Genomic DNA, 12775 nt, shown 5'->3' with positions numbered 1-12775 from the left:
GCATGTGAGCATGGCCGATTAGTGGGGTCTGGCAGAAAAAGGAGATCACCGATGTTTCCAATTAAATGATTTCTTGGGTCTGTCAAATGCGGAGTCCCCGAGGCAATCAGGCACCTCCTAGATGCAAATCTTCCATCTTCTTGTTCCCGCTGCTATAAAGAATAAAGCACATAATCTTGAAAACCAAATCCATGTCAATGCTAACCATCTGAATACAAAACCACATGAAATGGAAACCTAGAAAGCCTCTTTATTATGCATTTTTTCTCAGGGCAGTAAAGAGATGTAGATAAAAATCATTTGCCTTAATGTGTGATATGGTTTTCATTGGTTTTATAATGATTTAAGTGACTTAGACCTCATACCCAGATGGGCAAAACTTTGAAATTGTGGGTTTTCTTTGGGTATGAAAAGTAATGCATTCCTTTCCTCATCTTACAGGGACATCAAACCTGACAACATACTACTGGATGAGCATGGTAAGTGAATATTGACTGCTTTCTCTAAGATCTCTCTAATTCTTGAGATCTCAGTGACAGGCTTTTACATCCTTTGTACATCAACTTCAGGTGTTGATTCCTACCTAAATCTGGACTTCCTTTGCAAAGGCTGTCTGTCCACCTTGAGGGTTTTGTAATTTCCTCTTCTACTGATAAAAGCTACTCTGATATTTGCAAGATGTGAAGAAGAAAAAATTTAGTGTGTATTGACATGTCGAGATCACCAGAGACACCTGGTAAAAAGAAGTTAATATTTTATTAACAGGATTACTGTGAATCCCTATAACCCCTTTTTAGGGGTCTACAAGTAGAACAGTACTAAGCACTTATTTTCTCTTTTAGAACTTGTGAATGGCTAAGAAATTTCATAGAGCAAATTATTACTCATGTAGATCTCTGAAATTGCTTTCCTAAATTTAGATATGGAATTTAGAAATTTACCTCTAAGTCTGCAAATATTTTATGACTCTGCATATTCTGGTTTAAATAGCATAAAAAAATTATGCTATTTAATTATACAACATAATCCGCTTTGAACTTTCAATACTGATTCCATGATCTCAAACAAAAAAAGTGTGGTATGAAAAAAAAGCAGCTAATTTCTTGAAAAATCTGACACATACAAGCTATCTATGAAGTATTTTGCTAAAACCTCGTGCATCTTTTCTCAATTATTCATAGGAAGAACATGAGAAAATGCAGGTAAAGAAGGCCTTGTATCAGTCAGAACAGAAATGTGTACCAGAGAAAGACTAAATAGAAAAAGGAGATGTATGTTTGCTACTGCAGGAAACTCTTGTTGTGCTTTGTTCCCCACAGAAATTGATTAAAAGGAGTTAATCTTTGAGAAAATATAAACTTGAAATGATGCCAACATTAGCATTATTTTTCAAAACCCATTGCAGGGTTGCTGTGTATACCAGTTAAAGTTGATTAAAGAGGTAACATTGCAAACAGCTGGAGTTTGTCCCTGGGAATATGGAAGCCAACAAAGCTAAATAATTTTGGAGTTTTAAACCATTTAGAACTTCAGGAATTTAATGTCTCAGACCCATCAAGGTTAACATTCCCCAGACACTGATACCAGCAAATAAGCATGAAACAGAAATCTCTTGTCTTTAAATCCTGGGTGAATTAAAGATGTCAAAGGCAACATGAAATTACTATGAGTGTGTTAAATCTCTGATTGACAGCCTTTGAAGTAAGATTGCTCTTATCTCTCCTTGCCCCTCATCAAGGTCAATTATGGCACACAATTACGCTCTCGCTAGAGCTTTCCTATGGGGGCTCAAGTACTGCAGAGTAGAAGCTACACCAGAGTGAGCGGTATGCTGCAAAATGAAGGTCTTTTGGTGATTATAAGTTGTTCAGCAACAAAATTATCTGCAGACAGCATGAAAATTTGGGGATGGATAGCCCCTTTTCCGCAAAGCAGCAGAATATTGCTCCCTTATAGCACACCTGCAGACAGGTGGTGAAACAACCATGCTGCTCCAGACTTGCAGACAGACCTTGGTCAGCAGAATTAATCAGCTCGTGGATCCTTGCTTCACAGACCTGTTATGTGGATAAGGGTCTACACACCTCAACTCACTAAATGAAGGGACACTAATTGAACAGATGTCTGTATCCTACTTGTCATCACAGGCTTCTTTTACAGATAACTGAAAGACAAAGACACGTTTTAGGTAATCTGATCTATTTTGGATGTGTGCACTACACGTCAGTGTCTATTTCTGTTTAGTGACTAATACCAAAATGTTTTGAGTAAAGATACAGATACCCACCATACAGATGTACATTTTGCAAGATGAAGGCTATCCTTGAAGTCTATAAAAGCTTTTATTAATCTGCAACATTGTAAATCATTGGATTTCACCTAATGGAAAAATGTGTTGAATAATATGTACACCATATATATGCTGTAGAGGAAGCGTAACAAATTAACCTAGTATGAGGCTAACCAGGTGCACAGGAAAGAGCTTTATTTTAGCCTGTGGCCTCTGATATGGCAGAACAGTTTCCTGTATGCTTGACTTTACCTCTAGGTCTTTCTTACAGTTCATTAAACAAGCTGTGCTTACACAAGGTATTATGGAATTGGATATGCACAACATTTAGGACTGTGATTTTGTCTTAGTGAGCTATATATCTTTGACTTCACTGAAGAAACCTATTTTGGCTGAATTGTAGTGGTATGCCATTCACATTGCCTTACATCTTTAAGCAGTTAAATAAACTGACTTTCATAACATATACCAGGATTATAGATCATAGATATTTCTGATCGTTAACACTAATTTCACTGCAGTTTATCTCTACAGTTTAGGGAACATAACTCAGGAATACAGAAGTAGTGAAACAGGAAATTTTTCTTAAGCCATGAAAATCTAAAGTACAAGTAAAGAATATGAAAATGCATACAACATACTCCAAATAATTCTGGCAGAGGAAGCCTGAATTTTCCCATGCACTTCTCAGCAAAGCCACGTCTCAACACTGCTGAGCACAGGTTCTCATGCATCAGTGGAAATAAATGATCGATAATCATGAGAAGCATAACGCTACATGAAAATAGGGTAATTAGCTGCTTAAAATAGTGTTCAGTCCCTACCAGAAGATGATTGCCTGGTCTCCTGGAGAGATTCTTTACCTTAGTGTGTTCTCTGAGTAAGAAAAGGGACGATTTCAGGGTTCACTCTCTGAACTAGAATCAAATGGAAACTGGTGCTGTCCATAAAGCTCTTTGGTAATGTTTCCCTCCCAGCTTCCCCAGAAAGCTCTTATGACTAATTCTAATCCCTAAATTTCATAATAGTGCTCTGTTCTGCTAACATGCATCTGAAACAGAATTATTCCAGTGATAGCTGCAGGGATTACTTGGTGGTTCAGAAGAGCTATTATCATTGTACAGAGAAAAGTATTATAAAACTCTCTGAATAACAACATTCTGCTTCCTCTACTATTCCTTTCATTTTAATGGTTTAGAACAATATAACTGAAATAACAGCATTTAGAGCTGAAAGCTGGACAGTCTGGTCCATGTTGCATTATTTTCCTGAAATATCAAAGAAATTAAAGACTTCTTTAAATCTTTCCGTGATCCATGATGTCTAAGGAGATGTAGAATGCCTAGAATGGAGAAAAACAAGCAATAGCAAACAGATTAGTATGCTCTCTTTTTTCATAGAATCATAGACTGGTTCTCCTGTTTAAGTTTAAACCCACTACTTCTTGTCCTATCTCTACAGTCCCTGATGAAGAAGTGATAATGTTATAGCTATTTGTTAGCACCACTGATATTAACATTTCTGGTCATTCTTCAAAAATTCTGAGGCTCTACTTTGGCATCCAGGTTTTGCATTGTGCAGAGTGACCACACCATTAATACACTCTTTTCACAGGAAATCCTCAAGGGTTCGATTTCTTCCCAAGCAAGTTTTTCAGGACATCATTTCATAAGACCCAGCAAGGTCCCTGCTTGGTTTACGGAGGAATAACCCCCTGCTGGGTCAGACCCAAGCCCTCAGCTGGCATTCTGTCTGAAGCAAGGTCAAGAAGAGATAGATGCTATTCGTGGAGTGTGCTCTTTGCCACTTAGTCACCAAATGCTTCAGTGCTTTCTATCACACACAACTTTCATATTAAGATATTAGAGTATGCCTGTATATTCCCTTTAGACTCTGGGTGAATCTTTCTTAATGAGTGAGTTTGTCTACTGCCTCTTTGAAGCTGCTACTGATACTGGCCTCCACAACCTCCTGGAGCAACATGCAGAAGTGCACCATCCTTCATCAAAGAAAAGTGGTTTGTGTGCTTTGAAACATTCTTCTCTCAAAAAAAACCCACAACCTTCTACTTCTAGAATTGTAGGATTTGGTGAACAATATCTTACAATCATAATATTCATGATATTAAAAAAAACTCCTTCAACTGAAACGCCTCAGCCTTTTTAATTTCTTATAATACACTGGCCCAGTCCTCTTGCCACTCTCTCTTGCTATAGGTACTGTTGCAGACATGCAAGCTTTCAGTTTCAAAGCAGAAGAGCAACCATATTGGATCATCTGGATGATTTTTTTTCTCTCCAAGAGTCTCCAAAAAGTGAAGGACAGAGCATCACCTAAAACAAGTTTTTGTGGTGCTTCCCCCATGTACTCACCCAGCCTTCAGCTCTTTGTGACTGAGGCATGTCCATCCAGTTTCTGAACATTTCATAACTTTCAGTGTCCTTTTCCATGCTCTTTTCTGGTGATTCCTTGAGTGGAGGGAACGTTTAGCACCCTGTGCTTAAATAGAAATTATGTTAAGACTCACTACTTGTTTGTTAATTTTGATGGTGCCACCTCTGACGGCACCAAATGTCCGCTGGTGGTTCTCCATATTGACATCAGAGACCTAATACTTCACTCTTAGACTTAATAAGAATAATCCCATTTTATTAGGGTTGGGGGGGGAGAGGGTTAGTCTCAATTTTTGCATCTGGCAGTGATAATTTTACTCTGTAATCATTTCTCTAATGAGACAGCAAGGCAGATTTAAGCTGGCGTTCATATGTGCCTTATTATATATGATTATATTGCTTTATGATCCCCAAAGTTTTCCTTAGAACTATATTTCCTTGATTACATGACAATCTCAGCTCTCATTTTAAAAATAACAGCAAAATTGAAATATTCAGCTAATGAGCAATCTTGGTGCTAAACCCAAAAAATAGGATGAAAAAATATCATAAATTCAATATTTTGAACCTCAATATTAGCTTCTGAAGAACTGAACTGGCAACATTGTCACTGGGTAGTGATGTCTGGGAGACAAAGTCTTCACTGAAGATGTACCTAGTGTGTCTCATCAGGGCCTGTCCTTATCATACCTACACTCAACTTTCAGGCACTATATCTCATTTAACCCTCCAACATTGATTAACAAGATGAATGCTCTCAGCATAATTAATCTTTCTGAAGCTACCTACACTTTGAAAATATATTTGAATATATGCGTACATGGCCATTATACAGCCTACCCCCTTGAAATTCACGGCCTCGCTGAACCCATCTATAGCAATACAATAAGATTTTTAACTATCTCCCTGGTGGTAAGTGGCAGACTGCCAGTCATGCTAAATTCATATAGATGTGAGCTACACTCTTCTACATAGTACAGATGAACCTAGAGAGAGGCTTTTTAAATTGTTCATAGGGTTTGAACTTTTGAGGCTGAATTTGCTCCAAAATGTTACTATGTTGAGATTTCCCATCAGCCCTGATTCATGCTGAGTTAATGGCATTAACTCCAGTCTGGTATTTCTTCTCTTTGCCCTCCCATTCACCCCTTTGGTTTCAACCTCTGAGTAATTCAGTGAGGTTTGAAGTCAAGTACATTTTCCTCTGCTAAATGTCAGTCAGCCAGCCTGACTAACACCATTTAGTTAGCCACTGTTCAGGACTTGTTTTAATCATCATTAGGATTTGTTCAAAACTTAAATAATAATCTGAAGATCATTTGCTGTTTGCCTGAGATACTGAGATTTCAGGCCACATGAAAAAGTGAGGCATAAAAACCGCTTAGGAATTCTGAAGTGCATGCATAAAGCTTCTCAAAGTCATACACTGTGCTGTAGATATTAACTTACAAATTTTCTCTGTTAAAAACTTAACTGGAAGCTGACTGCAGGAATGCAATTTCTGAAAAAATTTCCACTAAGATACTTCCCACTTGCAATATGCATGTTGATGTATGCGAAATCTGCAGTCTGGGATGATCTCAGAAAGCCACTCTACAGAGAGTCAGAGGAATGTGGTCATTTGCCTTTCCCTCCTCTCCATCACCATCTTATTACCAGATGGGGTCATGCAGCCGTGGGAATTAAGTAATGAGCTCTTTCCCTGTGAAACTTGAATCTAGTTAGGTATTGCTGAATCTGTTGTGCACTGCTCTGCTTCACAGCTCTTAAAAGATAAACCCAAGCACACTGACATACTGCTCAGTTCAATATTGCACCAGGGTACAAACTTGGTTTTGACATTTCTTTCATCACAGTAACATCCAGAAAGGGAGATCAAGTACAAGGTGTGAAGCTCAGGTGGGAACTAGTCCCCATGAGCTGAAATTCTGGAACCAGCATGAAGTAGCCAGTAATTAATATCTCAGCATATTCACTGCAACAATAGCAACATTTCCTTTTCCTATATGCAGCAGCTGCAGTAAAAGATGTCTTAGAAGCTGATTCGAAGGACTCCTACAGAGAACTGGGGTCTGTCTCTTGAAATATTCACACCCAAAGTGAAAATTTAAAAGAACCCAAACAAACAAAACAAGTCACTAGGCTTAAAAGAATTGAAACCATTCAGTGGTTTGCCTTGATATCCCTCCATCCCTCCTCCTCTGCCCCCGGGCACAGGGGTTCACCCCCTGTTCTGACTCCATCCCAGACAGAGCCTCTGTCCAAGCCCCCAGCTCCCACCAGCTGCTGTGCACAGCCCCTTAGGCAACAGTCATCTGCCTGCCTTGGGGATGCCTTCCTTTCCCTCCATAGCCGATTAGAGCAACAGGAAAAGGCTGCCTGCAGGCAGACCATGGGCCGCGAGTGGTCCTATGATGGGGAAGAACAAAGGTGAAGTTTTTCCAGTGGTACAGACACGGCTCTGCTCTGCCCTACTACATGTACAGGAGCTGCCCACCGTGGCTGTGTCAGCAGCAGGATGCAGAGAAGCTATGCACAACCCAATCCATTCCTTACCTGGAAGAAAGGCATTTTTAACAAAAACCATCAGTCAGTGTATACAGTATTTCACGTGTGCTATTTTGGTTTTGTTAAATGAAAAGAAACCTAATAACTGGGAAAGAAAACAATGCACTGCAGGAGAGGCAATTTTCATTGCAAATCAACTATTTGGATCAGTCTGAATGGATATTATGTGATAGATGTTTTGCAACAGGCTACCATGCTGGCATTCTAATAGGGAGCATCACTTACAATGCTGTCATTTAAATGACAGGACTTTATATTTATCTCTATAAAACACAGTTATCTGTCAAGAAAGAAGAAAGTATTAGTCTGCTAAGATCCTTGCAGATTTTCATTCTACGGTGTACACAGAATTGCTTAAAACTACTGTCATGAGGTTTCTGTATGTGGTTCAATTATCATTTTCAAGAATCCTTCTGCCATGGTGTTTTATTACTGCAAAATAAACTGCAAACATGCTACACTCCAGCCACCAGGAAGGAAGAATGCTACCTTGAAATCCAGTGGCAGTCTTGGCTGTGATTCTTGTTATGGCAGCCTAACACTTCCCTCTCCTTATAAAGTGATTGCTTTCCTTTTTGCACAGTTTTTGTCTGCTGTGAGCAGATGCCTTCCTGTGCATGGGTCTTAAGAAGGAAGAAATTGTCAATAAAATGCAAGCATTTTTATTGAGAAAAGTGCAGAAATCATGCAAACCATTTCATCAAAAACTTCTACTATGCCTCCTGTTTGGAGAAATAGCTTTAAGTGCAGCAGTGTGTCGTGCTAAATGCTCCTTTCTCCCTTCAAAACCAGCTCAGGTCTGGACAAATTAGGGGCCTCTGAGAATTTTGGTTCACATATGCATAGCTGCAGACTTGTTAGAGGTTGGCAGATAACGTTTCCTGCAGACTTTGAACATGATCTAGGTTAGATTGTCAGAGCAGCATAATCTTTTGCTGAGACTGCTGTTCCTCTGTCAGGCACCACGGTAACATTCAGCATCAGTCATTCTTTACACTCTTTTCACCTTTGACAGCAAGCATGATAACAACCTCACTGCCTTAACACCTGCATCATGCCCAAAGCTTGCTCCATTCTGTGGACTGAATGAGGTCGAGATCTTGATCACACACAAAAAAAAAATCACAAGAACTTGTCAGTCAAGACTCTGGTTCAACACATTGATGAATTAATCCTGATCTGAGTGCAGGGCTAGGGAGAAGGGAGTACTTTTCCTGTACTCTGTCTTCCACAATGGCATTGCCAGATGTAATCACAGAGAGAGCAATATCTGCATCACTCCACCACATAAAACTAGTCCTTAAGCAGAGATACAAAACCTAGCAGCTGACTTACTGAATTAAAAGCCTGCAGTTTTCAGGCTGGATTTATGTTCAGTTTACCAGGATGAACAATTATTGCTTCAGTTTAACCTATGTTCATCAGAAACTACCCCAGGAAAAAAGTAATGACAGCAGGTTTGGGCCATCCAGCCTGATTAGCTCAGTTTAGTCAGCTGTCTGGCTGGCCAGGCAGAAAGTCCTGAGGCTGACTTCTGTCACCTATCTTTCATCTTGCAACCTGCTGTCGAATGAGTGATCATTTGGGACCTGCTGCTGTTAACATACACTCTCTCCTGCTACCATAGATCTAATTTTATAGTTATTGTATTATAAAAATACCCTTTCTCTTCTCTGCTCCCTTTTTGCCCTGAGGAGACTTAGAAAAAGCCAAGCTGATGTTAACATGATGTGGATGTGACAGCAGACAGGTGTCACAAAAACCTAAGATTGTGAGGTATCCTCTAGCTGAGGATAAGGAGATTTCATTCTCTTGACTGCTGCTGCTTTGAGAAGCCAGTTATTGTTTTCAATGCTCATGGCAGGAGAAGATTTAGGGGTGCCCATCAAAAAAGGTTCAGCACTGTGAGCAGGTAGTGCTCACAGTTTGTATGCAACCATACAAAAGAAGTGTTCCATCACTTAGCTGCCAATATGATATTTCTAATTATGAGTAGCATTTAATAGCAAGTTTCCATGAACTGTTATGGGTCTTTCCAATTTAATTTCTATTCAGTATCACTTAAATGTTAAATGAAGGAAGGAATTTTTTTATGATGTGCTATTTTAACTTCAGTTTTTACTTTGTGTAATTGCAGGACATGTTCATATCACTGACTTTAACATAGCAACCATAGTGAAAGGCTCAGAAAAAGCATCTTCTATGGCTGGCACAAAACCCTATATGGGTAAGTTTTCAAGACCATTTAAAAGCATAAGAAAGTCATACATTAAGATTGACAAATGGTATATTACAATGATTTTAAGTGGTGAGAGCATAAAAATAAAGGTACTTAGGTTTTGGGTTTTTTTTTGTCAGTATTTATGTGTTGACAATGGAAAACACTGGTGATGGAGGGATGGATGGATCAGGAGCTTGGCCTTTATGCTTCTTCGAGTCAGGTTCTGTTTGGTTTTGTGAAGCAAATTCAGGAGATTTTCAACTGCATTACTTCCTGCAACCCCCCACATCTGGAGGCAAGAATATATGGTTATATTTGCACCACTATGGACGTGATCTAGCAAAGAACATGTAATGCCAGTTTAAAAGTATCTAGGCACATCCTTAATTACTTTGCTATGTTGACTTTCTCAAAAGCATGTCTGTTTAAAATTAGAGTTCTATGCAACTAACCACTTAAGTGCTTCCCCTGTGGCTCTTAGGGGCGTTTTATAAGTTTTACTTATGTATTTTAAATGCATAGGTAGATTTAAGACTAGAGGGGTAAAATTCAGTTTAACTGTCCTCATGTGTCTTAAAGTTAAGCATCTTGGATAAGTTAATAATTCAAGTTTCCTCTGGAGCTGAAGGACAGAACGCATCTCATGAGGATCATTTCCATCAAAGTTAGGCTAGCTTTCATGGCTAAGAATAGGTGTGATTTATCCTGTTTGTGGCTTCCTACATATCTGCTGGTTCTGTCTTTATATGGAATTCTCATTGATGTGGTGACTGGCTTAAACGAAACATATTTTGGTTCTGGAAACTGTACTAAGAGATATGTGTATCTCCAAGAGACTTTCTCTAGCAGACATGCTCTGAGCACACCCAACACCCATGCAGTTGTAAAATATTAGTAAATGATTATGTTCGGAAAATGTCACTTGGGGATCAGGAGGTCACTGTGTTACTACGCTGTGAATATTAGCAGAGGAGTAAAAGCATGTGCCGAAGAAACAGGAATTAACACTTATTTATTTCACAGTACAAAGAGGTTTGTACTAACCTTCACATGAAGCAGGCAGATGTCTGCAGGGTGCTACAATATGAGCTGTGAGACTGTGTCAGAGCAGTCCCAGGCACTGAAGCAGTTGTGTTTTCAAATATGATGTGATTTTTTGTCATGAATCAATAGTTAACTGGAGTCTCTTGCCTATGAGCAGCTTGTTCACAGCCATCCTCTCTTGGCAGTTAATAGGATGCAATAACAAGTGTGTGGGCACACTGTGCCCCTTGGGCTCAGGACCAACGAACTGACCTGACACTGGCTAGTTTGCTCTTAGAAATTTACTCAAAACAGACTAAGAAACGTTTTATGTAGTCCTGACTCAGGCACTGACGTTATACAGAGGACTGAGGTTGTAGATTGACATTTTCTCAGCAGTTTGTGTTAGTTAGCATTAGCTGAGTGTCCAGCTCAGTGTCTCTGCTTAGATGAGATGGTCAGCACTGCACAGGCATTGGATGCAGAGCATTAGAAAATTAAGTCTTCATACCGAGTTTCCCCTCAGGGTTGGTACCTGAGTGTTTGATGTTGCACCACAGGTTCCCTATTCATTGTGATGAAAACAGAGGAGAAGGGATGCCGAAACCTCAACTACACCAACTGCTTTCATTTAAAAAGAACTTGCTTGAGCATTCTTGCCAATATGTGGTAGGTTTAATTATAAAAACAAACAAGCCCAATAACAACAAAAACCCACAACCAATGACAAAATAAACACATGCACAAAACAAACTCAGGAAAAAAGCCTTTTTTGTCTACAAGTAATTTGACCTCCCCCTGACGCATACAGACAAATAGCTGTATGACTGACGTGTGAAACTGTTCACATTCACCTAAGTGCCCTTAAATACAGGCTGACTGAAAAGTTAAAAAATTCCACCATTTTTGATATGGTAGGTTTGTATTTCTCTAAACAGCTTATTTCCTGGAGCTTGTATGTTCTGCTTAAATAGCTGCCTAGAATCTAGTAGCAGCCATTGTCATTAGATGTGCAAATTCCTATTGCACAGGTTGTTCAAAAATCTGCTTGAAGAGTGGCCATTTTGCAGTTCAAGTCCAGAATAGGTGTTTTCCCTATTTAACTGTGGTGATGACAGCAGACAACAGCAACAGTTCTTTCTGAGATTTAATTTGGTAAGCAATTAAATGACTGTTTTGATGGTGTTACGTTTTTGATCTTGAAGGGGTTTGTGCAGTTTTATGTTATGAAGCATAATTATTATGAAAGCAGAAAAAAGCTGAGTACTTGCTTAGGGGTCAGTTAGCATTTTAGCATCTGTCTGTCCTAGTCTGAATGTGTGTATTCATCTGGCAGCTTAATGATCAGAAGCACGTTAGTTAAAACAAATGTACAAAAATATATGTTAACATTCCTCAAGTATTTTGCTGAGAGTTAACAGGAAATTTAGCGTCCTTTGGAGCGTCTTTTAGACTGTCCACACACATCAGTACACCACCACCTTCTTACTTCATTAGTGGTCTCTGTTAGCAAGCTTCTCTCACAAGGAAAAAACCTAGCTTTTAACAACAGAAAGCACAAAAAGCTGTAGCAAGTACTAAGTACTGGAATTTGGTATTTTAAGGTTAAAATTATGAAAAATGGTCTCATCCTTTTGGAATTCCTGCTTTCCACCACCACAAGGCAGAGTAACTTGTTCTTTGTGTAGCTGACATTTGCCAAGAAGTGGTACAAGGGAAGAAATGCTGAAATTCTTTAGAAAATGTATATTTATTCTTCATCTATTCAGTGCAGAGATAATAAAGACCTTGCTTAAACTCTGCTTGTGTTCCTTTCCACAGTATTCTCCATGACAGAAAATGCCGGAGTCCTTGTATTTAGTAGGAAAATACTCATCTCAAGGACAGAGTATGTCCTTCTTTTGCGGCTAATAAGGTTAGCCATATTGTTTTGCAATTGCTCTTCAGTTTAGCATCATGGCAAATCATTACTCTAAGTCTGCACTGTGGTAGACATCTGGGCCTCTTTCCTTCTCAGGAAGCTAAATGACCTCGTGGAGGGTTCCTGTTAGAGCCCAAGCTGACCCAAAGAAGGAAGTAAACTACAGACCTGGAGCAGGGGGAAGATAGGAGATGGGGACAAGTTCTTATCTTTGCATGCTAATGAGCTGTTGTCTTGGTTGCCCTCAGGTCATGCAGCCACTCTGCCCCTGAACTCTTCTCTCCACTCATCAGGTCTCCTCCATATCCAACAATCTCACAATAAAAAAGAAACAGTACAAGAAAAATGCTCTCTTTCCC

General features: G+C 39.3%; 2 protein-coding genes across 2 annotated transcripts in view; one reads left to right on the top strand and one right to left on the bottom strand.

The window, feature by feature from the left end:
• EVC2 (EvC ciliary complex subunit 2) overlaps positions 1-12775 on the bottom strand; it is a 437493-nt gene that overhangs the window by 275310 nt on the left and 149408 nt on the right. The gene's annotated exons all lie outside the window — the stretch shown is intronic.
• The window catches only part of STK32B (serine/threonine kinase 32B), a 161479-nt gene that overhangs the window by 109359 nt on the left and 39345 nt on the right, over positions 1-12775 (top strand). The window contains exons 5-6 of the mRNA XM_061468967.1: positions 442-479; positions 9389-9478. Coding sequence (XP_061324951.1) covers positions 442-479; positions 9389-9478 — 128 coding nt within the window. The remainder of the gene's footprint in view (positions 1-441; positions 480-9388; positions 9479-12775) is intronic.

This window comes from Pezoporus flaviventris, unplaced genomic scaffold, assembly GCF_033815535.1.
Source record: "Pezoporus flaviventris isolate CSIRO_AGI_PZ_B2104156 unplaced genomic scaffold, CSIRO_AGI_Pfla_v1 ptg000002l, whole genome shotgun sequence".
NCBI classification, from domain to species: Eukaryota; Metazoa; Chordata; class Aves; order Psittaciformes; family Psittacidae; genus Pezoporus; species Pezoporus flaviventris.
The sequence above is the reverse complement of the archived record's forward strand: the minus strand, read 5'-3'. Positions and strand labels throughout refer to the sequence as shown.